The sequence below is a fragment of the Sebastes umbrosus genome, chromosome 11 (assembly GCF_015220745.1).
Source record: "Sebastes umbrosus isolate fSebUmb1 chromosome 11, fSebUmb1.pri, whole genome shotgun sequence".
In the NCBI taxonomy this organism is placed as follows: domain Eukaryota; kingdom Metazoa; phylum Chordata; class Actinopteri; order Perciformes; family Sebastidae; genus Sebastes; species Sebastes umbrosus.
The window spans coordinates 3546534-3572823 of NC_051279.1; the positions used below are offsets into that span (position 1 = coordinate 3546534).

General features: G+C 40.9%; 1 protein-coding gene across 1 annotated transcript; it reads right to left on the bottom strand.

The window, feature by feature from the left end:
- Positions 1 to 1820: 1820 nt before the first annotated feature.
- Positions 1821 to 26002, bottom strand: si:dkey-199f5.8 (beta-1,4-galactosyltransferase 3). Its single transcript, XM_037786188.1, has 7 exons — positions 25827 to 26002; positions 13609 to 14990; positions 9430 to 9665; positions 7008 to 7195; positions 6772 to 6894; positions 5024 to 5128; positions 1821 to 4842 (listed from the first exon to the last, which is right to left on the bottom strand). The coding sequence occupies exons 2-7, from the start codon at positions 13880 to 13882 to the stop codon at positions 4575 to 4577; spliced, it is 1194 nt and encodes a 397-aa protein (XP_037642116.1). The 5' UTR covers positions 13883 to 14990; positions 25827 to 26002; the 3' UTR covers positions 1821 to 4574.
- Between the last annotated feature and the right edge of the window lie 288 nt (positions 26003 to 26290).

Sequence of the window (26290 nt, forward strand, 5' to 3'; positions counted from 1 at the left end):
TGGCATCATTGGGCAAGAATCCCATAATAACCATTCAGCATATTGTAGTTCAAGTGTTCTGAGAGAAAACTAGACTTCTGCACCGCCTCATGGCTCTGTTTTCAGGCTTTGAAAAATCTAACCCGTGACGGGAGACTTTGACCAATCACAGGTCATTTCATTTAGAGAGCGTCATTTGACCGTAACTTGGCGTTCCTTCACCAGATTTCTCAATGGTGGCCGCGTCACAAACTTTTCTCATTTTACAGCTAAACCATGCACTACAAGATGATTCTGAAAACATCTGAGGAGAGAAATAGGCATTAACGTAACAGAATATTGATTCATATTTGATCAGAGCTGCCTAGTTTGACCGTTTGGTCGGAGTTTGCGAGTGATTGACAGCCGGCTCTCATAGACAGCAGCTGGACAGCAGACCTCAGATCAGCTCTGACTGCTTGTTTTCCTCCGGTCTGTGAAATCTTGCAGATGATCAACGGAGCAACGGAGGACACAGAGGAACATGAATTTTTCCAGGTTACCTGTTTCATGTACTACTGTCACGGTATAGCAACCGTTTTATAAAAATAACTTTTTAATCATATCTCGCCTACTTCAGCTTTAAAACTTTTGAGCACATTGTGCAAATTTAGACAACACATGCATAAACCAACTCCAAACAACCTAGCAAAATGTGATAATCTTTCACGTATAGGTATGTAGGTATGAGTCTGACTTTGAAGGTTGCACAAGTCCTTACTGAGCATAATTTAGGTGTTCTCAAAAAACCTTGGCTATTAACAGCCACTGTGCGTTGTCTAGGGGTTGGCTAATCTAGTCCCGTTGGTTAATGTTAACTTTCTCAACTAACAAGTCCTGGAGAGTGAATGACTGAATATATTGAAAGTCATTCGTATTTTCTTCAGCTATTTAAAAAAAAAAAACTAAAAAAAGCCAACAAAAGTTGCTAACCAGCGTTAACTGACGTGTTCAGAGAATTATTCTGCCTCCACTTAACGCTCCGCCCAAAAAATACTTCATCCCGTTTACTAACAGAAAAGGGGTCTATCCTTCAGTCTATCGAAGCCACAAATTGAGAGGAAGTGGGATGTGTGGTTTCCTCTGCAGCGCTCTGGTTGGACTGCTTGAAGCTCCATAGCCTACCGGTACTGCTGCAAACAACTTGTCATCAAAATTTCATAACATACTCACAATACTTGAGAGGTTAATATATATATGTATATATATATATAAATATATATATACATATATATATATATATATATAAATATATATATACATAAATATATATGTATATATATATATATATATATAAATATATATATATATATATATATATATACAGCAGAGGATATATATATATATATATATATATATATATATAAATACAAATATATATATTTATATAAAAATATACTTATATATATATATATATATATATATATACACATTATATATATTTATATAAATATATATATATATTTAATTTAATTTCTCATTAATTAAGAACACTGCAAATATTTCTTTCTAAAGTGAATGCATTACACTTCTGCAGAAATGAGCAAAAAGTGTGTCCTCACATTAAACAATTTTGAGAGACAAGATGGTCCGTTTACATTCCAAGACTTTCTGACATGTTTAGAAATTCAACTAGAAGTATGTAGATTTCTTATTTCAAATTATTTCCTTGGATACTTTTTGTTGATATACATTTGTATTTGCTTCCCTTGCACTTGGCATGCACTGTATGTATCGGGAAGGACATATGCTTCTGACCCATGCTCTTCTTTGTTTTAAAAGATACAAAACAAAAACAAAAATCTTTTGAATAATCAGTTTATTAATGAATTTAAGGCCACTCTGGACTGTGCAGAATTCATAAAGAGAGCAGAAATAACTCACAAAGTCACATTGCCCTTGGTTGCTTCAGTACTACCCTGTGATGACTGCTTTCTATTGCTGCTGAGCTTATCCACATCAAAACGGAGTCACATCAAACATATAAAGCAGCTTAAAACAAATGATAATAATGATGGAGGACTGTACGTTGTGACTTTGGGAATAGAAGCTTCCTTTGTATATGTTGCTCAGAAATGCCCCGCTTTTATCCTCGAATGTGTGAGGAGCGCTCAGCACGGCAGATGGAAACTTGCATTTACAGTCACAATGAGACAGTTTTCCAGTTCACAACACAGACACTTCAGCATGCTTCCTATTATCTAGATGAGCACTGATATGTATCGTCCCGACATTGTGCTCTCAGTACATTCCATCACTAACAGGTTCGTTGCCATGCATATTCATTCTTTATATAAAGATGCTATCGTATTAGTGGCTAAGTGATGAAATACGAGTATTGTGTGTGTTGCTAAGGCCATAGGGGTTGAATATGAATTCACATCAAAATGATAATACAGAATATAGTCATCTATTTATGAAAATCACAGGCTTGTGTCGTCCACTTCTGCAGACAAATACCACAATGACATGAAGATAAAAGAAAGTTCTCAGTACAGCTTTTTAAAAAAGAAAGAAACCACTTTATAATCATCACAAACCCTCCTCATCCCTTCACTGAAAGAAAAGGTTGTTTTTTCCATCTGTGGTTCGTAAATTTGGGGAAATCTGAATACATGTCGGTTTGAGATTCTCTGAACAGAATTAAAAAATGCTACACATATTGATAGGAAGAGATGATGGGCCTAGAATACTACAGTGTTAAAGAAATCATTCATAACATATGAAGTATACCGCACACACACTCACATTTTTGTATCTATCATCACAGCTTTCCATGCAGTCGTCTTTGGTTTCAGCCCGTTCACCTGCCAGCGCAGCCGGCGCTGCTCTCACTGGAGGGAGGGGGCTGTTTTCGTATTCTCGTCTTTACAATCAAATGTGTCAGAGTGGAGAGAAGGAGAGTCGACATGCAGAATACGGGCACTAGTGGAAAAGGAAATAGCGGACGTCTCCGTGTGATAACTTGTTATTAAAGGAACTGGCTTTCAGAGTCCCGCTGCGGAGAAACTGGGTCAATATTGAAGCTTACACCAGGTGACAAATTGTTTCGAAATGAAAAGATTGAAAGAACAAAAAAGGGGGAAAGAAAAGAGAAAGAAACACGGCCTGTTTCCTTATTGGTGAGCCTCTAACTGGGATAACAACATTGTTAAAGATATCAGGAACTGTTCTTAAGATTTCCAGTTAAATCATGAGTAGTACTCAAGGTACTGAACTAACTCGTTTGTCTACATGGATAAATTTGGCTACGGTACCTCGAGCTTGAAACAGCAGCATTTACTAATCTCTACTTGTGGACCTGACAGTGCTGCAGAAGTGACTTTTCTTTTACTCTTTTTCTGTGCAGAGCAAATGTTTTTTTTTCTGGTTCATTTCTCAACGATATGTTTAGATTAAAGACAGGAGATGGGCAAAAGATACATTATAAATATTGACTGCATATAAAGTGTTAACGGGAGGGAGCCAGCACTCTTTAGGGGCACATTTACATAAGGAGATATATATATATATATAAATATATATATAGAGTACACTGCACATAATCAACATATACTGTATATAAAGAAATGATAAGCAAGACAGACTCCATTTTGATGTGAATCTCAAGCTCATCTGAAGGCAGAAGACTGATCACCGTCACCAAGACCTGCTCTATTTGATAAAGGCAAATACACAAAAACACGCAAAAAAAAAGAAAACTCAATCAAATGTTGTAGATATTGGCTGAAATTTGAAAGGCTAGACTGAACGCACTAACGCTACATAGAGGAACCGTACCTTGGTCTTGGTGTACGGCACTGAAATGTAGCACTAAAGGAGGCAAAGTTCTGTGTGCAGCATTCACAACTTTGAAAACATTAGACTGAACAGATCAGCTGTAGTTCTGCGTAGGAGGAACCGCTTCTAAACGAGAACCCAGATATTTGCAGACAGACGGGATATGTGCGCAGTTATGTCAGAAGCAGTAATAGTAGCAACAGTAACACACAAATCTGTCAAGTTCCTTCATTCGTTGTAGCAGCTTCACACGCTCAACTGGAAAACAGAAACCGTCCCTGTCCCTTATGTGTTCATTGGCGTTGAGACAACAAAAATTAGTGTGACTGCTGGAAATCGCAGCTACTGCTCTACCAAACCCAATATTCTAAATAATGTAAGGTACGAGTGAAAAGACAAAAAAAAAAGAACAAGCTTCTAAGGCATCACAAGGTTTAACCAGCGACCACAGCGCTGTAGATATATAAACTCATAGAGTCCAACTTTTACCCTCCACTCTTCACTGTGGCTCCCTTGGAAGAAGAATGTGACAGGATCCAGGGTGGAGAACCGTCACCTCAGGGTTGAGGAAATTGTTTTTTTTTTAATAAATCAGGTGTTTTAATCACGCAAATGAGCGCTCCGCTATCCGCAGGAAGTACGATGTTGATTCTGATGAAAAAGCTTAAAACGAAGTGGGGGGGAATGCCGTCCTACAGCATGTACTAATGGGATCATCCCATTGAAGTTATGGCAGAGTGGAACATGATTAGCGCTCTCTTCTGGGTAGACTATTCCTATGAGAGGCCCTCTTTGAGTTTGGCAGGGGTTTTGGCTGGGCCTTTTTCTGGGACTTCGGCAGGCGCTTTGACTGCAGGTTTGCCTGCAGCTTTGGAAGGAGGCGGTGGTTGTGTCGGGGGAGGCGGATGCAGACCGGCCTCGGTGCCGATGTTGACGGTGATGTTGGTGTAGAGAGGCATGTATTGACGTGCGATTGTCTCATATTCAGCTGTGTTCATCCCGTCCATCTTCCAGGTCTGACGTGTCTTGGCCAGCATGTTGAACCTTTAAATGGAGAATACCGAGGACGGTAAAAACAACGACTTAGCAAAACGTGTCTTGCTGTTTCCATGATGCAGTACAGACTTTGTCCCCTTCAACACATTTCAGATTTTATGAGTCTGCGTGCAAATTAAATTCAAACTCGGCTCACATGAAACCAAATGCATCAATTTGTTTACCGTACCTCTTTGGGTTCACACCGTTGCCTTTGTCCAGCTTGTGTTTAATCATCTTGTAACGGCCGACCCTCACTGATGGACGAGTGATGTACATCCCCCCCAGAGTCACTCTGAGAAGACGAGCAACAAACGTCAGTCTTTCAAACAGACCAACACACATCTCCTTATGTGGTTCAAGAGGACATGACCCAAAACATGGATCGTGGAGTTGGAATGTGATCATTTTTACATCTTTTCATTGTTTTTACAGAACAGTATAGTAGTAGTGTTTAGTATTAACCCATTTGTGCCCATAACTGGAACTTTAAATTTCCTTTTGTGGAAGTGTTCTTGCCTCAGCACAAACGTGAAGAACGTTTTTTCTTATCATACTATATCTAGTCTTTGGGCACATGAGACTACTGTTTTTGCAATAAACTCCATTATATTTTAGGAAAAAACAGTCGTGCCATGTGCCCAAAGACTAGATAAAGTATGATAATATCTCAGAAACTACAGTTGATAGTAAGTATTTGGTATCTATGAACTCAAGTTGAATATCAAAGTTATGCACACATGTGCAGTGTAAAAAAAAAAAATAGTTCATATGGAAAACATTATATAAACACAATGTCAGTGTTTTTACTCATTTATCAAAAAATCCTGATTTTGACTATTAATAAAAGTGAGATTTTTCATGTGGCCTAAAAATGTTGTAAAAGTTGTTGTTAAATACTTTCCCAAACTATGTCTGTACCAAATTTCAAGACTTTTGACCAATCAGAACAAATGTTGCGGCACTTTTCCTTATGTCATATCAGAGATCTACTCTGAATTCACAGTTCAGACGTCATTCAGTCAGAGCTTTGAGACTGGAAACCTCAATGGCCCCGTTCAGACCTGGCATTAACGTGCATCCTGAGTGATCCGATCACAAGTGGACAGCTCTAAGTACGTCCGTCCACACCTGGCGTTAGAATGCATCTCCAGTTCCACTTGTGATCTGATCTCACTGCCTCGCTCTATATGCAAATAAACACGCAGTAAACACACGGCTAATACAGAAGACGTTGTGACGTACTATTACATGAATGTCAGTAGTAATATCCGACATATACGTGAATTCTGGTACATTTTATTAACATCAAAATAAAAGGTTATTGTACCGGCGGTCCCCGGAGACCTCTGAGCCGCCGGCACCGCTGCCTTTGCCAAGTAACAGCGGGGACAGAGCTTCAGAGAGCCGGCGATGAGAGGGAGCAGGCGGGTGTCAGCTCCGTGCAAAGCATCAGAACAAAAACACAGACACATTTCTAACAGTATGATAATAATAATGCATTTCCTGTTCCCAGTCTGATAGTCTGTAGATATGTAGCCTATAGATAAGATATATTTAAATAAAATACAGTCGAGCACAGAGGCCGTTTCCATGTCGCGAGGCAGTCTATTCGCCTGAGGAGCGCAGAGACCCGCTGATCCCAGCGGGACATCAGTTGAGTAGACGGTCCTTAATGTGGCCCATGACACATTCGCGTACACACTGCTAAATGAATATGGCCTAGACCACCTCTGAATGTGGTCTGAAATATCAGATCTCAATGCGTCTTGAGTGCGTTCACACCTGTACTTAGAGCCGTCCACTTGTGATCCGATCACTGAGGACGCATGTTAATACCAGGTCTGAACAGGGCAAATGTCTGACTGGCTATGGATGCATTATCTCCACAGTGGAATCTCCCATTCTCAAGAGCATCTGGCCTAAAACTATTCTCACCTGACTCCAATATCGTCGTCCTCTCCACCCCAGCCCCAGTAGTTGTTTGGAAAGCCGTTCATCTTGAGGTAGTGCAGCGGCGTCAGAGCTGACACTCCCCCAAAGTACATCTTGTACGGAAGCCTGGAGAGGATCAAAGTGTTTCAAATAAATGTGGAACGTAGCATGTGCTCATGGGTCTACCCGTGAAGAGCGAAACCCTTCAACGGACATTCACAGACAAAGAAAGGACGTACTTGTAGCCAAACTTGTCCATGGCGATGGCTGCGTGCTTGGGGTTGGAGTCGCAGACGTATGTGTTGCGATCGTCCTCTGGAATGAGGTCCACGTCGTGGAAGAAGAGACAGTCCCAGTCTTCCTCCTTCATGGCCTCACGGAAACCCACATTCATCAGCTTGGCCCTGTTGAAAGTGTAGTTTCCGGCCTGCGGAGGAACAAAGACAACTAATGTCAGAGCTGGCTGCATGTTACAATCCTCTCACCTTACACACCAGTCTACAAGTCCTATGGAAAGTAATGTCACATAACCAGCAGAGCTTCTTCAGTTAAAAAAATCGAACATAGTATTACTGTATATCAATACGGGAAAATCTGAAAAGTCAAACTGGAACACATTAATCATTCTTGCTTTATAGTTTTAATTCTCAGGTTGTCAAAGTTAACGCGATAATAACATATTAACGCAAATTTGTTTTAACGCCACTAATTTCTTTAACACATCTTCTAGGTTGTAGCAGGTTCAGTTTTAAAGCTAGAGTGAAGATACTGGCATCATATAAAACCTAAGGAACCCATTGGTACCAACGATGGACCGTCGTGAAGGAGGCTAAATAACGCTCCAAACATACGCTACATTTTCAAAAAGGTCCCTTGACCTCTGACCTCCAGATATGTGAATGTAAATGGGTTCTATGGGTACCCACGAGTCTCCCCTTTACAGACATGCCCACTTTATGATAATCACATGCAGTTTGGGGCAAGTCATAGTCAAGTCAGCACACTGACACACTGACAGCTGTTGTTGCCTGTTGGGCTGCAGTTTGCCATGTTATGATCAGAGCATATTGTTTTATGCTAAATGCAGTACCTGTGAGGGTTTCTGGATAATATCCGTCATTGTTTAGTGTTGTTAATTGATTTCCAGTAATAAATATATACATACATTTGCATCAAGTAATCATATTTGACAACTCTCATGTTGATAAGAGTATTAAATACTTGACAAATCTCCCTTTTAAGGTACATTTTGAACAAATATAAAATGTGTGATTAATCACAATTACATATTTTAATTGAGTGACAGCCCTATTTAATAAACAAAATAGTACGTCACGATTCCCAATATAAAAATATCTCATGATATACACTTGAGTAAATATACATAATAGACATACTACTTACTTCTACCACAATGTTAATGTTGCATCATATTCTTCTATCCGCCTCATCCAGGTGTTTTTATTCCTTAATTATCAACCTACCAGACTTATTTTGAGGTATCCGCTAAGCAGAGACGAGACAGATCATAAGATTCAATAATATGACAAATCCAGCTCAAGACGTGTAAGAGATAAAGTGCTGAGGAGTACACACAAATCAATTCCAACAAGCAGCTCAGGAGATTAAACCCTCTAAACCACTTGAGCATTCTTATCCTCCAACATGCACATGCAGTGACAGCACACTAGAGGGCACTCTTCATCCAGTCTGAACTGTAGCGGACACCAAACGAGGTAGATCAACTAGATGATAGCTGATAACATCCAACAGAAAATGACCTTATGTATATAATAACATTTAATACTGGGTTAAATGTTATTATCCACCTGTTGACTCTTCCTTTAGGTCAGGGGTCAGCAACCTTTACTATCAAAAGAGCCATTTTAGCCAAAAAAAAGAAAGAAAATCTGTCTGGAGCCACAAAACATTTGATCATTGTGATGAAGGTAGATGAAGTTTATAGTCTAAGTCTATAGTATATAAGTCTAATGCAGCGAGGGCCACAGTGTAAATGTACTACGGAGTATTAGGGCCACATTGAGGGGAAAAAACATCTGAGATTTCCAGAATAAAGTCATAATATTATGAGAAAAAAAGTCGTAATATTACAAAAATAAAGTCATAACTTTACGAGAAACAAAAGTCGTAATATTACGAGAATAAAGTCATAACTTTATGAGAAAAAAAGTTGTGTTATTACGTGAATAAAGTCATAACTTTGAAAAAAAAAGTCGTAATATTACGAGAATAAAGTCATAACTTTACGAGAAAAAAAGAAAATAACACTTAAAATTACTACTTTATAATATTATGACTTTATCCTCATATCACAACTTTTTTTCTCGTAAACCTATGACTTTATTCTCTAAATATTATGACTTCATTCTCGAAATATTATGACTTTATTCGCGAAATCCCAGATTTATTTTGTTTCCTCGATGTGGCCCTAATACTCCGTTGTACCGTTGTACCATAGACCTACAACAATGATAAATAAAAATGAAAATGTAAACAAAGAGCAGTAATTCATTTCCATTTTTAAAAATCCACAGGGAGCCACTGGAGAGGAGCTGAAGAGCTGCATGCGGCTCCGGAGCCGCAGGTTGCTGACCCCTGCTTTAGTGTATAACATATGCCTTGGTTGTGTTTGTGTTTCACCTGATGGATGACGTAAATCCCATAGTTCAGCTGTTGCCGCTGCAGAAAAGGGTGCAGGTAGTACAGCAGGAACTTCAGGTGGTGTTCTCTGTGTCTGTGGGGGATGATGATGGCTGTTTTGTGCCTCGCCTCACAGTCGGGCGGCCTGTAGCGTCCTCCGCGCACCACCAGCGGATTTTTCCTCTGAACCTCTGCTAGAGTGAGCCCCGACGGAAAGCTGACGTGGATCGGCCCACCTGTAGAGCAGAAATCGGTCCGCCGTCATTACAAGTATAGGAAAAAAGATATGTGAAGGCAAATGATCTGGTTAGAGTACGAGAGGCTGTGATTTGAATGTGTCATTTTGATTGAGCTGGGTGTGTTTGGAAATGTACCAATACCAGTTCTGACGCTTGTTGCTTGTTCAAACTTTAAGTAGCACAGTACATTTGAGTATGCAAAATAGTAAATTGTTCCTGTGCACACCTCCTGCTCTTCTCACTGGAAATTGCCAACGAACAACAAAACAGTGTTCCGTCTAAGAATTCAATATTTTGAAGAATTGTGATGCCTTTCAGTAACATTTTGGATCACAATCTATACAGACACATACCAAAAATCTAGTTCATACAAGCATATTCTTAATACTAATACCTCTGCACTGATCTAGCTAACTTTAAGATATTCATACTGATCAAAGTATAAGCATAGTATAAGTCATTAACTGCTTCTTGTACTGGGAAACTATGATTATTAGTGTAGGAGTGTCCTGGCTACTGTAGCCAGCAGTACAGTGTTAGCTGAAGGTTCAACGGTGTAGACTGAAACCCAACAAAAAAAGATTAAAGTCCTCCTCCAGTCTATTTTGCCATTGCTTGTCATTTACTGACTGAAGTTAATTAGCAACACCAATTTTTTTTGGACAAATAACTTGTGTCATTTTGTGCTCAAAGTTAAAAAAAAAAAAAAAAATGGGAATATGACTTATGACTATAGTAGAAGCTGCAGGTCATACGTCATCCTCCACGCTGCAGGCGCACTCATGCTCGTTTGAGTCAGAGCAGCAGCAATCCGTTTTTCTGTCAGTCTTTCTAGTTAGTTAGCTAGTTAGGTGTAGTTAGTTAGCCCAACTTGTTGCATCAGCTAACTGAGGGTTTTCATTTTATCTTTTAGGTTTCTCCACCTTAGTTTAATGTGTTTATTTTCACAATGGCATTTGTGTGCACGGTGAACAGGTGAAATTAATACAGTGAATTACACAAAATCCCACCGGCAGAATTAACCCGACACACTGAATGTCTCTCTCACTCGCTCTCTTCTCTACCGTCTCCTCCTCCTCCTGCTGGAGATAAATTAACGGAAAGCAGTCGATGTCGTTTTGGAGGTTTGCCGGTCTCTAACATGTCCGAACGACGGGGAGCACAACTTTCAGCTCAAGAGAAAACAAGAGAAAAGTCCCGTTAGAGAAATAAATGAATCACAGTGCAGCCCGGTGCGGTGTCGGTGCTGTGATCTGATGCGAGAGCTGCTGGTGCTGGTGGACGGCGCACCTACAAAACGTCCTGAAACTTAATTTCAAACGACGGACCTCGGCAACATGTCTATCTGTCCTCCGGTGCGCTGTGGCTGGCATGCGGCGGTGCGGCTCCTCGGTGCAGCAGCAGCCAGACGGACACCTCACCAGGAGGAAATGAGGAAGTAAGAAGAGGGCGAGAGAAACAGAGACGGTGTGCTGCAAAAATGATTACCTCATTTGTGGTCCGATAAACAGTAAATTCCTCTAAACTGGTTTCATCTGAACTGGGTTGAAAAAAAACGACGCAATCTGGTTGCCATGGTGATGAATTACATCTGACGAACAACCACATCCCCATTCTCCCCATTTACCAAAAAACAGGCTGGAGGGGGGGCTTTAAACAGCCTCTTACGTGCAAGATTCACTATCACACAAACCCACTTTTAGTTCATAGGTGTATCTCAAAAGCCTTCAAATCGGATACAAAAACACTATATAACTGACATTATCTACTACTGCAGGCAAGACAAAATAAGTAAGACTTCAGTAAATTAAATTTAAGACTTTAATACCTTCCAAGATCTCTATTTTCCTTTAAAGAAAACTTTAAGACCGGCAGACACCCTGTCAGTCTGAAACTGGGATTTGGACTGTTGGTTGGACAAGGTGACACCACGGGGGTCTTAAAATTGTTCACAATTCAATAACACTTTATAGAACTATTATTATAAAATAACTGTTAGTTGCAGCCCTAATTGAGTTATGTCAACACATGCCAATTAACTCTGATTCTGGTATGAGGAAGAAAACTCACGTCACATAACCGGCACCTAATGAATCAGCAGTGACATTCCAACCGATGCTGTCATGACTTTTGTCATACAAAACATACCTGTCACCCTCCCCTCGTCTGACCTGTTTCTGTGAGCCTCCAGTGGGTTTCTGCTCACTTCCGGCTGCATCACAATGTTCGGGTAATACCTCAATGACCTTCATCCATTATTATTATTTTCTAGGAAAGTAGTCAAAGCCTTCTGGCTCAGTTATCAGCATGCAGTTTCAAATTACTGGCAGTAATGTGGGAACAAAGGGGCAGAGGGCAGAGCCCGGAAAAACAGAAAACTAAGCCTGTAATGTGCCCGACATGTAACAAAATCCACTTACTACCTTTATTTCCCCCAAGCTTTCAACCATATCTCACTGTCTTCATCAGCGGATGCTTAGTTGTTACTGAGCAAACTGAGATGAGATGTGTGAGGTTGAAAGCTCTGGAGGAACAAGGAAAATTTGACACCAACTGCTACCATCACTAATTAATTCCGTCTGTACGAGGGACTACCAAGGCTAAACGAGAAAGTGGCAGCCAGGAGAATGAGACTTGTCTGTCAATGCCAAAGACATCAAGAACTCCCAGCAAGCATGCTGGTGCTGTGGGAACCAACGCACAGGGATCGATCACGGGGACGTCCCACACCAACATACATGGACGTACTGAGGGAGAGTGGAGAGTGCTGGCGAGCTAGCCAGATGTATGGAGGACCGAGATAGCTGGAAGCTCCGCTGGAAAGCCCCAATGATATCATTTACGAATAGTTGTATTATCACTCCTTTACATCCACTGCTATTGATTTTTATTATTAGTCCTACTTGTATTAGTTATTACAGCTGCTGTGCTATTTTTTGGCCACAGCGCATTGCAATGCTCTTGGTGGGTTCTCTTGACATTTTTATCACCTTGCCTCTTTTTTTGATACATGTTACAAAATCGTTGCTAGCAGAGTGACAAAAATAATGAGACGCCTAGTAAGTAGGACAGAAAAGTCCCGTTCAGCTCATACAAAGGATCTGTGTCGGTGTTAACAGCCTAACTCCTCTTGCTAAACCAGTTTTAGTGAAACTCCAGAAGGAGTCTGGTCTGGTATAATATTCAATAATACCTCAATGACCTTTTGAAATTCTTTTTTTCTTTTAAGAAGAATTAATACAGAGGTAGCCAATGAGCCTTTGGCTTAGTTATCAGCATGTAGTTCAAAATTTGCTGGCAAAATCTTCCTAATACTCAAAGAATATTTAGTGCTTTGGTGCTTTATTCACACTTCATTTATGTTAGAGATGTGTTTTAACTTTGGCATCGATTCATTCAGTTACATTCATGGTGGCAGGTGACCCCCCCACAGCCAACATTTACCCTGTATTTGGCAGGTGGCAGGTGCTAATTTCATTCCCTGGATAGGAGCACCTGTGACTTGATTAAAATGAGGCAATAAACTTCAGCAAAGCCAACAGAAAATGAAAGGCAACACAACACAAAACATTAAAGTTGGATAGATATAGCTCTTCGAACTGCGCTGCCAAAGCTCATTGAGTTAACGGAGCGCAGGAGTAAATGGAAAGCACCTCTTGTATTTCAAACCATTTCGCATTTTGTTTTTCTTAAAAATTAACCGAGTCAGTTACGGATTAATGAGTGTCAGGCGATCGAAAGCAAAATTAACCGAAACTGACATCCCTACTAGGGATGTTAATAATTAACCATTTAACCGTTAACCGACATTAAACGTTTTAACCGATTAACGCTATCGGTTAAAACGGTTAAAAGAAATGTTAATAATTCATTAAAAAGCTGAGAAAAACGTATTTAGAGATCAACAAGTGTGAAAGAGAGAGCAGGCGAGACCACTCACCTATAAGAGGGGACGTCTTAGGGCAGTAGGGCATTTCATCTCCATGGCTTTGACCTTTGGATAGGTGGGAGAGGTTGGCATATACATCCCCTCCAGCGATGCCTGGTGCCGTGTGGTTGCGTCCTGACAAACCAGTGGTGTCAGGCTTGCGGAAGATGCGGATGAAGTAGGAGACCCTCTTCTGGTATCCCTCTCGGGACAGCAGTGCCATGACCACCAGCTGGATGCCCAGGAACATGAAAAGGTAGCGCCATTTGGAATGGATACTGACCATGGCGACGGCTCTGCGTCGTCAAAGCAACAAAGGTTGGGAGAAGGCGGTGCAGAAAGTCACGTTGGTCGGCCGCAACCTGACTCTCAGTGATTTAATGCTGGGACTATATCAGCTCTCCCCAAGAAGACACTAAATTCAGAAAAGCGAGGATTGTCAACTGTGTATTGGATGGAGGCTGGTTTTGTGGCCCACAAACAAAGTCAAATATACTATGTACCTTCTCTAAAATATGGCAACACACGTTGAATGTGACAGTTAATGTATGTTAAGTTGCATGCAATAATCTGTGGCAATATGGAGTATGAATATAGAGCAAGAGGAGTAAAAAAAAAAATAGACAAAAAGTAACAGAAAAAAGGCACTTTTGGTAGGCTGTAAATGAAACGACCACCAGGAAGAGGAAAAATAGAAAAATATTCTAAACCAAGAAAAAAAAGTCTCGTCTACTTTTCTCTATTTCACTGCATCCCTTGCTGCGGGCCACTATGTGGCAAATATCTCCAAAGTTGACTGTTGGTCCAATTTGTGATGGGCGTGGGGTGGTAATGCCAGTCCCACATCATGTAGTTTGACCCCCATTGAATTCCATCCGTTGCCCTGTGAAGCTCATTCTCCTCCGGTCAAATAAATGGCAGCGTCAGTGTCTCTCACTCACTCTCTCACTCTCTCGCTCTCTCTTCCTCCCTTTGTGAGCTTTATGCTGCCTCCTCTTCTCCCTCATGTGCTCTCCTGAGGGAGGCCTCTGTAACAACAACAGCCGCCATGACAAAAGGGAGCATATGCAGCCGTATAGGCCCTATACTTTACAGAGGATTACACAGCTTCCATCGACTCACTGCCTGACTGGCTGGAGAGACAGGGGGAGTGGACCGTGACCAGCGTGGGAGGAGTGGTCAGAGGGTTGTGTGTGTGTGGGGAGTCAGGCTGAGAGAAAAAGAAATGGGGGGAAGAGATGGAGGAAGAAGAGGAGGGAGAGCTTTGATCCCAATTGCTATTGTCGTATAATGATGCAATCCACAGCTCTGAGACACCTCAAGCAGCTCACTGGGCCGACAGCCACTAGGCTCACTGGATGGACGGGAACCGGACCAGTCACTCCAGCACAGCTCTGAAAGACAAAACACAGAAGAGGAGGAGGGACAGTTACATTGACTGACCCCCTTTGGTTCAAACTGTTGACATCAGCGATTTTGTACTTACAGCAGAATGCTTTTCCCGCTCAAACAATGACTGATTGTGTGCAACCCAGGCCCAACAAATGGGACTGCGTTTTGTTTACATGGAGACTCAGCAGCACAGTTGGATAGCCTTGATTAATCGGGCCCAGCATGGGCTCCAGTGCAGATGCCTCCCCAAAGAGAGGCCTGCTGCCGGCCCACAGCGGATGGCAGACGGGAAGCCGTGCACCGCCTTGTGGATGAAACTTCCTCGTTCTCGAGCCAACAAACTCAACGGCTCTTGTTGCAGCAGGCTGCTGCAATGTGGTGTTTGCTGACCTTGCATAACCCCTAACCCTGCTCTGGTGCTGTGTGCTGCAGTGTCCAACACATCCTCAGTCGCAAATCAATTAGTGCTTGTTAAAGAAGCCAGCCTCAGACCACTAATCCTAATCCCACTGAAAGCTACGAGACTGGTGGAGAGACGGATAGAACAAAAAAAAATGTTACTAAATCAGCTTCCAACCTCTCACCTACAAATCAGTAAAACCATTACTGATTTTACAGGTTAGATTTCATTCCCAAAAGATTTGTTTAAGTCTGTTGCACCGAATGATAGCTCTAAAACCATGTAGAACTGCAATGTCTCCCAGTGCACTTGGACTCAACAGCTAATGTATACGTCATGAAGGCCTATTCCATCTCTGGAGTGAAAGATGGCTTGTTGCTTGACTAATGTGCACTTTACATAAGCCCACAGTGCACGGCTTTAATACCAGTTAAAATCATTCCTTGTGAATCATTAGTATGGTGTTGACATATTCAGCCCTTAGAGCATGTCTTGTGAATAACACGGGAAAACAATGCATTCGTTTGCAGTAGTCTGTCAGTCACTACAAAAACAGGTACAATAACACACAGCGTGTTAAGGGAAAAAGAAAAAAAGAGACAGCGAACACATAAAAACGACTTGAATGCTCCGACAAGAGATGGAGCGAGAAGGATGACTGCCAGCTCTTTGTTATGTTGCATTATGTTTTCAACACACAAGTGGTTAATTATCATTACTAGTCTTGGTAATTTGATAAAAAAAAAAAAAAAAAAAAAGGCTATATCTGCAATGCAGTTTTATAAAAGGCTGGATAATAAATTGGACTGTTGAAGCTGAGTCTGGCAGTGTGTCATCACATTCCTGTGTTTCCTCAGTGCAGATGGTGAATGAACCTTAAATGTCATCATAAGTGGAAATGGTTAAATCTGCAAACCAGGTTTCCTTAATTGTGAAAACTATAACTAAAACATGCAGCCTATTTGATCAACTACAGCAGAATAAAACAGATAGATCCGCACACCAAATAGGTCCAGTTTGAAGGGAGACTTTTGAGGCCTGTACTATGAAGCGAGTTCAACATACCCAGGGTATCTTCTCGTTATCTGGCTTCACTAACCCTAACAACCGCGATCACGCTCAGCAGTCCTACGACGGTGGTTACCAACTCTGTACGTCAACACAGGATTTCTCAATCTGGACACGAGTGCGTTCACATGAACGGTGTTTGCAGCTTACAACCAATCACAAACATGGACAAGTCTACTGTCAGCAGGGCGGCACATTATACAAAGGAAGAGCAAACTATAATATTAGACAAATACAAAGAAGTTAAACACATAATGCAGACTAAAAGTAACACCGTTGAAGCTGTCAAATGGAGGAAGGACAGCTGGTTAAAGAAAAAACTCCCGATGTGGGAATGCGTAAATTAACTGACTCATTAATTTAATAGAATATTCAAAAGTCAGATATAATCGTCTAGAGCGATATTATAAAAAGCTTTCAGAATATGATGGATGAATAGATTAGAGTTCATTACGCCCTTTGATAACATTGCGGCATGTATGACTTTTTCAGCCTCCTTTCAGCTGCATCCCTGTCTCTTATCTGGAACATAACCTGCTCCGGAGCAGGTTAGCTGTTCAGCATAAGTAAGAAGTGAACCACCGTCACAGGACGGAAAACCCAGGGTTAACCCTGAAGTTACCTCGCTAACTCCAAATCCTGCTTCGTAGTACAGGCCTCAAGTCTGAGGAGGGGCCTGATGTTCGAAACGTTACAGCATAATAAAAATCCTTCAAACGGGAGCTATGTGGTGTGCGGATCTATCTGTTATATTCTGATTTTTTTCTTTGATCAAGCACCAATCCTATCAGACACGGGATGTGCGTGTTTTATTCTACTTGATCAACTACACAGATGTACTGATGACATCTGACAAACACATGCTTGCTGAACTGTAGTGTTTATGTGTTTCCGCATTCTGCTTTGACAGCTGACTGCGAGGATATTCAGTTCAAGGATAATAAAAATGTTTTCCTCTGAGGGGATATGTGGATCAAAAAGGAGAGGAAAGCCTCTGCTTGCCGCTGCAGATGATTTTCATCTGATGTGGAACTGTGAGCAGATGGGGAGATTGACCCCGAACACTTTGCCTGGCCCCTATAATGTCCCCCACAGATTATGGATATGGTTTATAAAGATCATGCCATAACCGCTTAATCCCAGAGCGGAGAAACTCAACTCCACCGCTCAGAGACGTGATTCAGAACACAAAAAGAAGCGACCTGGAAAACAGCAATCTTTTGAAATAATGACTAAGACTTACTCATGGTTTTTCAGGTTCACTAGATAAACATAAAAGGTTAATGCTCTCGGGGTTTTCAAGGACAAAACATGGCTGATAAGGTCAATGTGGTGAGCAAATTTGAGCTGCTACATGACCAAGCATCATGCATTAGGAAAACCCCCAGGGACCGAATTAAAACTTTCTTCCTATTCAACCATATTCCAGCGTCTCACTCATCTGTAATGAGATATACAGCACATCTTTACAAAGGGGAGAAATGATAAGTCTGGTTTGCTTTAGTGCTTGGGGGCCATATTGTGCTTGAGCTGGCTCATACAGTGAGAGAACTTGGCAGCAGGCAACCTCCTTCAACAAAGCTCAGGCTCTGACTTAACACACATATAAAAGAGATCCAGTGACTAGATTTAGACGAATCTCTCTGCGTTAGCTAAAAGGCTGAGGAGTGAACCAAAGAGAAGGAAGGACAAAGCAAACTAAGAGGAGCTGAAGGGGTGGGGGGAGAGGGAGAGCAGCCAACAGTCTGGTTACACTATGTTCTTTTGACTTCATTGTCTCTCTTGCACGGACATACTTCCTTTCTACATTTAGAATTTAAAAAAGCAGGTTTGGCGTGACATAACATACTTCAGCACACCAAAGCGAGCCTTTTTTCTGGTCTCGTTCCCCCGCTCTCCTCTTATTTATTTATTTTTTTACCTCACTGTGCAATGTGTGCTTTAAAGAGTGATGACACATAACAGCCGACAAATGGGACCTTTCTTTTTCTGCCCAGGGGCATTAATATTGCATATATACTGTATATGGTATGTCCACATGGATGCTTGCATACACATGAGTGATTGCAAGAGGAGCCAAGCTAGCATGGGGGGTTAGAATGAAAAGCCAACAAGAAAATAAAAGGGGATGGGGCTTTAGAGTATGGGAGTTATATTTAGATCATCATCTAGGGACTAATAGCTTATGCACTGCTGTTCAAATCCTAAAGGGACAGCATATAGCACTCACGCACAGCCCATTGACAGCCATATCAGCCCCAAAGGGAGGTAAACAAGCAGCCAAACTAAGTCACAGTGTGGGTGACCACAGAAGAGGTTTACCTAACCAGACATTCCTACCGAGTCTCTATTGGCACTAACGCTTGAGTCCCTTTTCTTTTCTTCCCCGTTTTTTATTCCTCTCTAAACTATCAAGACGGCACATTCTCTGGACCAGAACTGATCAGCAGCATTTGTGCACAAATCATCATATTTTCAAGAGCAACAGTCATTTGTCGTGGGTTATTTTACAGTTGGTAGTTATCGGAGCCAGAAATTCCAGGCGCAGCTGGTTCACATCAAACGAGCATGTGGCTCGTCCATGCTCGAGTACAATGCTATTTCACTATTGATAATAGGCTGCAACGGATTTCAGTGCTCAGCATTGCTGCAAGAAAGGGAAACAAAAGCTATTAAGTATTGGCTATTGATTTCTAAAGTCCTCAGAGACAAGAGCCAGTGCCTGTAAAGCAAAAAACAGCCATAATTTAAGTAAATACTGACAAGAGAGATAGAAATGCTCAACACTTGTGCTCTGAATACTTATACAAAGAAAGTACAAAAATAGAGGATGGAAAGGGCATTGGACTAGACTAGAGGTCGACTGATTAATCAAGCTGATTTTTTGACATTTTTTCATAATTGTGCATTTCATGAAGTGCATTGCAGTGCAGACACAAAATGCAGATTGGAAAGACAGACCATAAGTTTTGTTCAATAAATGTTTACTTAAGTTGAGAAATGTTGTGTATCATTTGTTATTATTAAGCTGTTATATTTTATCAGATGGGGTAAAAAAAGAAAACCAGCCAGACACATCGACTGTCCTGATTCTGTAAAAAAAAAAATCGGCATTGGCACCAGCCATAAAAACCCCATATCGGTCGACCTTTAGACTAGACTGCCCTGTCTGGTAAGGATCTTAACCTCTTCACCCCACTGAAGCACATAGGAAGGCTCTGCATTAGAGGATGAAGCTTGCACATCTGCCTGAGTGTGTTATCAGTTCTATATGTGCCGACCTATTGAGGATGCGTGAGTGCTTTCCTGCCTTAAATGTGTGACCTTCCTGTTGAACCTGCTAAACCCCTACTACAATTGGGTGGAAAGTCCATCAAATCCCACTCGCTTTTGCACCGAGATTCACTTTAAGCTTTTATTCAGGGATACAGCATAAGACTCCTGCATGCTATGAGGACCTGTTATCCACCTCTCTTAAAATCATATATCTAACGATGGAGAACAGATCAAGGTAGCAGGACACAACAAACATTTATACACATCTAACAATAAAATAACAAAAGAGCTGGCATTAAAGATGACAGTCAAAAGGAGAAGTTACTTAAATGTACAGTCTCCTGGGTCTCTTTCAAGAGGAGGAAGACTGCATGGCAGAAAAACGTGGGCCCTTTCAAAATAAATGACCACAATTACAGTGCATTTGTTAACATGCTATTGGAAATTAAGCATGTTGATCTAACATTGAGTTGAGCAGAAAAATTAAATCCTTATTTATATTTTTACACCACCAACATGTTATAAGAATGAACTCATACAGTATATGCCCAGTTGCATATACTGTATATTGGGCTCAGACTCCTACAACAACATGCAACTGATTTTATTTCATTGATGTGCATCTGCTGCCAGAGAAAAATAACTAAATCAGTAAAATGACATTAATGAATGAAAGAGAAATCTGTATATACTGTGGTCAACTGGAATAATGTCCAGACCTGTGGCTGTATAAATAGAGCAGGAAGAGCAGAGGTGGAAATGGGTTGAGACACAAAAATCAATTACTTCTAAACAAGACTCAGTCAAAACCGAATACATGTCTGGACCGTGTGTGGCCAGTCTTTTAATTTGTGGTTAAATTGTTATACGAATAGTCAGTGGTCGAGTCTATAACGTTAAATCCAGCGGTACATGTCCACCAGGTGCGGCGAGGACAGTAGGAGACGCACTGCTTCACTCAACTGGCCGTTATCGTTGAACGCACGTGATTGGTCCCTGGTTTTCTGTTTGCCGGTTCAAACAGGAAAACATTTTAAGCGAGAAATAGGTTATGCTACTGCTGAATCTTGTTTCATTTTAGATCTAGATCGCCTAGTTTGACAGCTTGGTCCAAGTTTCGTGAGCCGGACGGGTTAATTGACATAAAAGGACTGTTCCCCGCCTTTTCATTTTGAAAGAGCAACGGTCAATGAGGATAATCCAACGCTCAGCCGACCTATCGTGTAACTTCATCACTCAACCACTCACTCAGTGACAGACTATTGTGCTTGTAGGGGGGTGGCCCTCTGTGATCCAACCAAAAATCTGAGATGTGGGCAGCGTTTCAGAGGTCAGGAGGCAGGCTAACAGAAATCCAGCTGAGATTCTGAAGACCGAAGGTTTTATAGGAGAAAACTGCTCCAGTAGCTGTTTTTTTTTTCACTACAGTATTTGTTAAGTGTTTGTATGAGATATGAAATATAATTTCTTGAGCTTAATCCACTTCCTGCCTACAGTGGGGGATGTCATAAAACATAGATAGCATTAGTGGTAGTTTGCTTTGCTTAACTTCTTAAAATCTCAATGGACCATCAACACATGTAATGATTCAAAGACATGGCTAAGATTTGACCTCATTCTAGACTGTCAGAGTCAGAATATAAACCCTGATGCCAACCAATTAGCAAACTCGCAGTGCCATGGATGAACAAGCTGGGTAACATTTACCGGGCAAGTTGAGCCATTTACTTGGAAAAAAACTTTTGTTCACAATCCTAAAAAACATATTCAAAGAATATATATATATAAGTATTTAGTGGTGAGCAATTTTACAACATTTCCAGAGAAAGGTTCCCCACAATAACATTTGCCTATATCCATCACTGATAAGTGCCAGGCACAATCAGTGTGTTGTTTGAGTCATCGTGACCTCACATGATTTGAACACACCTACGGGTGCCTTCAGAATCGTGTTTGATATCCTGTTAGCGTCAGCGCAAACCTGTGGTACAAAGTCTGGAATGAAAACATTAATATAGCCTACGCACCCTGGAGATTAACCTTGTCCTCAGTGTACTTTTTCCATTGACAGCCATTAATATTGTGTCACACTCTACACAACAACATCTGCAGATTGTACAGAAATAGGACTGCAGCTTTCCTTTATTTTAGTAAACGAGTATTCTACCGATTATACTGGCATAATTAACATAATAATGAATACAGAAACATTGTCTTTAAGTTGTGCAATTTAACTTTCAGAACTAAAATATTCAACCTAAGTACAGCTCAGGCTAGGGATGCATCGATACCGATACTGGATCGGATATTGGGCCGATTCTGACTCAAATAGCTGAATCGGATATCGGTGTTAATGGAGCAGATCTATTCAATTCAATTTTATGTTTATATACTATACACATTATAGACTGGCATTTTAATTCATTTTATTTTTTTAAGTTTTGACCAATGTGTTGCTGCATTAAAAAGGTTTACACTTGAATTGTAATTCCTGTTAATTTTGAAGATTTTAACCAACTTGCAAGTTACAAAGATTTATCATTTTAATAATAATTGGACACAATTTGTTTTACAAAGGCGGGAAAGCGATGTTTAAGTCCAGCTTGATGTTTCCTTACACATGAAATAATGCTAACGTTACCTTGTGCGACACGTTAGCATCCGTTAACTACGTGAACAACCCGCTCCGTGGACTGTATACATAGACTGGATGCTTTCTGTTGAAATTCTGGAGCATTTACGTTGTGCTGTTGTGGTAGGTTAGTTCGGTTTTACAATAGACACACTGAGCTTGAAATGATCCCAAACTTTGGACACTTTCTGTAGCTTTCTTTAGCCGGTCTCGAAAGCATCTAGTCCGCGGAGCGAACCTGTAAGCGCATTGCAAGATCCTCCGCGTGGAAAACACTGTGCATTGTATATAGTTATATGGATTAAACAAAGCTTCGATGCAAAGAATTTGTACTGGTGTTTAATACTGCACATAGGGGTGAAACTGATCTGGACAGATGTGGTCCGCAGACCACAAACAGCTCTTACACAACAGCATCATTTTTCTTTTCTATGCTGCCAAGACATTTGGGAAATCTTTACACAAACCAAAATCAGTCTTAAAAATCCAATAGACTCAAGGTAGAAACGTTATTCTGATTCTGCATACGCAAGCAGGCCTTTTCTCTCAAGCACCAACCAAGCAAGACCAGGCAATGAAATAATGTGCAAACATGCCCGGAGAAAAGAGGTGTCTGCATAACAACGCGTGCCAGCGTCCTTGTCATGGCAACCCATCCTGAGCTCTGGCCATTCATTGCGGGTGCAGCTGGTACATGTCTCTATGGCTGTTCCCTTGAGTCTGACTCTGCTGGGACAGACTGCTGAGGAGAGGGGGGGAAAACACATCATCCTCCTCCTTCCTCCCACTTTTTCTTCTCATCTTTCTGCTGGTTGCTCATGCTGTTTCCATAGTGTGGTGTTCACCTCCAGCTATAACCAACCCGCCAGGGATAGCCACTTATCCAATCACAGTAACTTGCAGTGGGTTGCAAACTTAGCAATGACAACCATGGAGCTGAAGAAACCCCAGGTGGCTAGAAAACCAACAACAAAACTAGAGCAACAAGTCACACAGGAAAGAAGAGAGTTGACACCACAGTTCCTGTAACATTGAGCCTATTCATACAAGATGAAACTTCATACTGAGACTAACCAGGCCTAAAGTGATTGCCAACAGTTATTCTGTGGGAATCAAATGAAGAAAGATAACAAAGAACAAAATCTATGTCAAAAATCATACCAGACAGTCTGACAGCTGATACCAACAACTAAGAGTTTGAAAAAATATATATTATTTAGCGGAGCTGCATTTTAAGCTTGAGATCATATTGACAAAAAACAAATAAACAACATTTAGCCCAATCCAAGCTGAAGTAGGTGCTATGGTCTCTCAGGAAAAAAAATATTGATAATTTACCGCTTCATGATCTTGTAACCATATTTCTCGGAGATCAAACCAAATATTTTAAAATTAGTGATTTTGGGGCATATTTTTGTTGTGATTGCTGATTTAAAAAAAAAAAAAAAACATCTGTTGGAGCAATGTGTAAGATAATAATTGAAAAATCTATATCATGATTTGAAAAAAACTAAATATTGCAATAACTGCCAGTGGTCACGTGCCGAAGGGGAACCTTTTAATCTGATGATTTTTTGAAAATTATATCATGTAAACATGTACTAGTAGAAACACAAAATACAAGTATGAACCTGAAAATGAGCACGATATGGGGCCTTTAAATCAACATACATATAAGTGATTCATGGTGCAATTATCAAAAGAATATTTCTCTCTCGCCGTTGACTACTGTACATATTCTTTTCCGAAATAAGGTCCCATGGGAGTCCACTGGAAGAGGCGGGACTTCGGCTCTTTGTTTTAAGGATAGATAAGCAGCCCATCAGTTTGCTTAATACGTGTAAAAGATTGCATGTGCAGTGTGTAACTTTCTTCTGACACAGCAGTGTAAATTTACACAAAAGGAAAAGAGGACTGGGTGTGCAGAGTGACTCATCCTCCTGACCACACAGGACATTACAACAAAGTGAACATCCCAGCGGTCAACAGGTTAAACTATCGGCCCCTCTTCTTGTGGAAAATGAAAAGAGTATTCTCCTTCTTGCACTGGTCCTCTCATTCCTCAAGTACTGACTCAATCAATGTGACAGTTTGGAGGGGGAGGGGGAGAGCCTTTTGTTCCTCTGAGGAGGATATACATGAGAATATATATATATATAAAGCGGAAAGAACAGAGACGAGACGGTGGCATGAAATAGTGCATATTCTCAACACTCCCTGATATCTCTAACAGTACCCAACAGTCACCAGCTTCAGCCAACTCATAGTCCAGTAGTTAGCTATTAATAAACACAGCGTGTTTGCTGGTTCCAGTTGTCATTAAAGTTATTACACAACTGTTTGATAGAGTCGTCATCGTGGCAGTGACACACAGAAACTAGCTAACCTGAACTGGACTTTAAGGTGGTTTGTTAACCAGTTAAAAGTTGTGAAAGCATTTAGAGGAGACGAAGACATTAACTGACATTAACTGACATTAACTGACTTTAACTGACATTAGCTTTGACAGTGTGCAGCTACTTGATCAGCCAAAGAATAACACACACGTTCAACCGTGTGTTCCACTGTTTCAACCGCCGTTTATTAACCGTTTAAACCGTTTATTAAGTTATTTAACCGTTTATTAACCGTTTTGTAACGTTTAATAACCGTTTAAACCGTTTGTTAACAGTTTATTAACCGTTTTGTAACGTTTAATAACCGTTTAAACCGTTTATTAACAGTTATTTAACCGTTTATTAACCGTTTAAACCGTTTATTAACAGTTATTTAACCGTTTATTAACCGTTTAAACCGTTTAATAACCGTTTAAACCGTTTATTAACAGTTATTTAACCGTTTATTAACCGTTTAAACCGTTTATTAACCGTTTAAACCGTTTATTAACCGTTTAAACCGTTTATTAACAGTTATTTAACCGTTTATTAACCGTTTAAACCGTTTAAACCGTTTATTAACCGTTTAAACCGTTTATTAACCGTTTAAACCGTTTAATAACCGTTTATTAACAGTTATTTAACCGTTTAATAACCGTTTAAACCGTATATTAACCGTTTAAACCGTTTATTAACCGTTTAAACCGTTTATTAACCGTTTAAACCGTTTATTAAGCGTTGTGTGACGTTAACTTTTAAGTTAACTGCTCATTTCAACTCTCGTGTGACTGACATGAACAGGTTTAACTAATAGCAAGACAGATAACCAACCACACTTTTAAAAACACACAATCCTGTTAAAACTCCTACAACTACAACTACAACTAGGGCTGATCCTCGCCAGCTGTGTCGGTGGAAGACGAGCCAAACCAAACCGAGCCGAGCCGAGCCGAGCCGAGCTAGCCGCTGCGGGGTTACTGACGTTAGTTAGCTAGCTAGCTGGCTAGCAGCCACACACACACACAGACCCAGACACACGGTGCAGTTTTCGGTTCTTTTAGCGGATATATGTAACTTGTTTTCTTACCAGACGGGCTGTCTTTCTCCCCCGGTAGGTTCAGTAGCTGTTAGCCGTCGATGTCCCCGACAGTAAACCTCCTTCCTCCGTATTTCCGATGTGTTTAGAAGTTGCTGCTGCTGTGTGGTCGCTGTGATGTGATGTAGTCCAGGAGAGAGAGAGCAGAGAGTCAGAGTCGCACAGCCGCTTCCTCCTCCGCCCTCCTCTTCCTCCTCTACCCCTCCACTCTACCAGAGAAACCCTTTAAACCCTTCACTGAAACCCTCCACTGGAAACCCTTCACTGAAACCCTCCACTGGAAACCCTTCACTGGAAACCCTCCACTGGAAACGCTTCACTGGAAACCCTCCACTGGAAACCCTCCTCTAGCAACCCTTAAACCCTTCACTCGAAACCCTTCGCTAGAAACCCTTAAACCCTTCACTGGAAACCCTTCACTACTGGAAACCCTTCACTACTGGAAACCCTTTAAA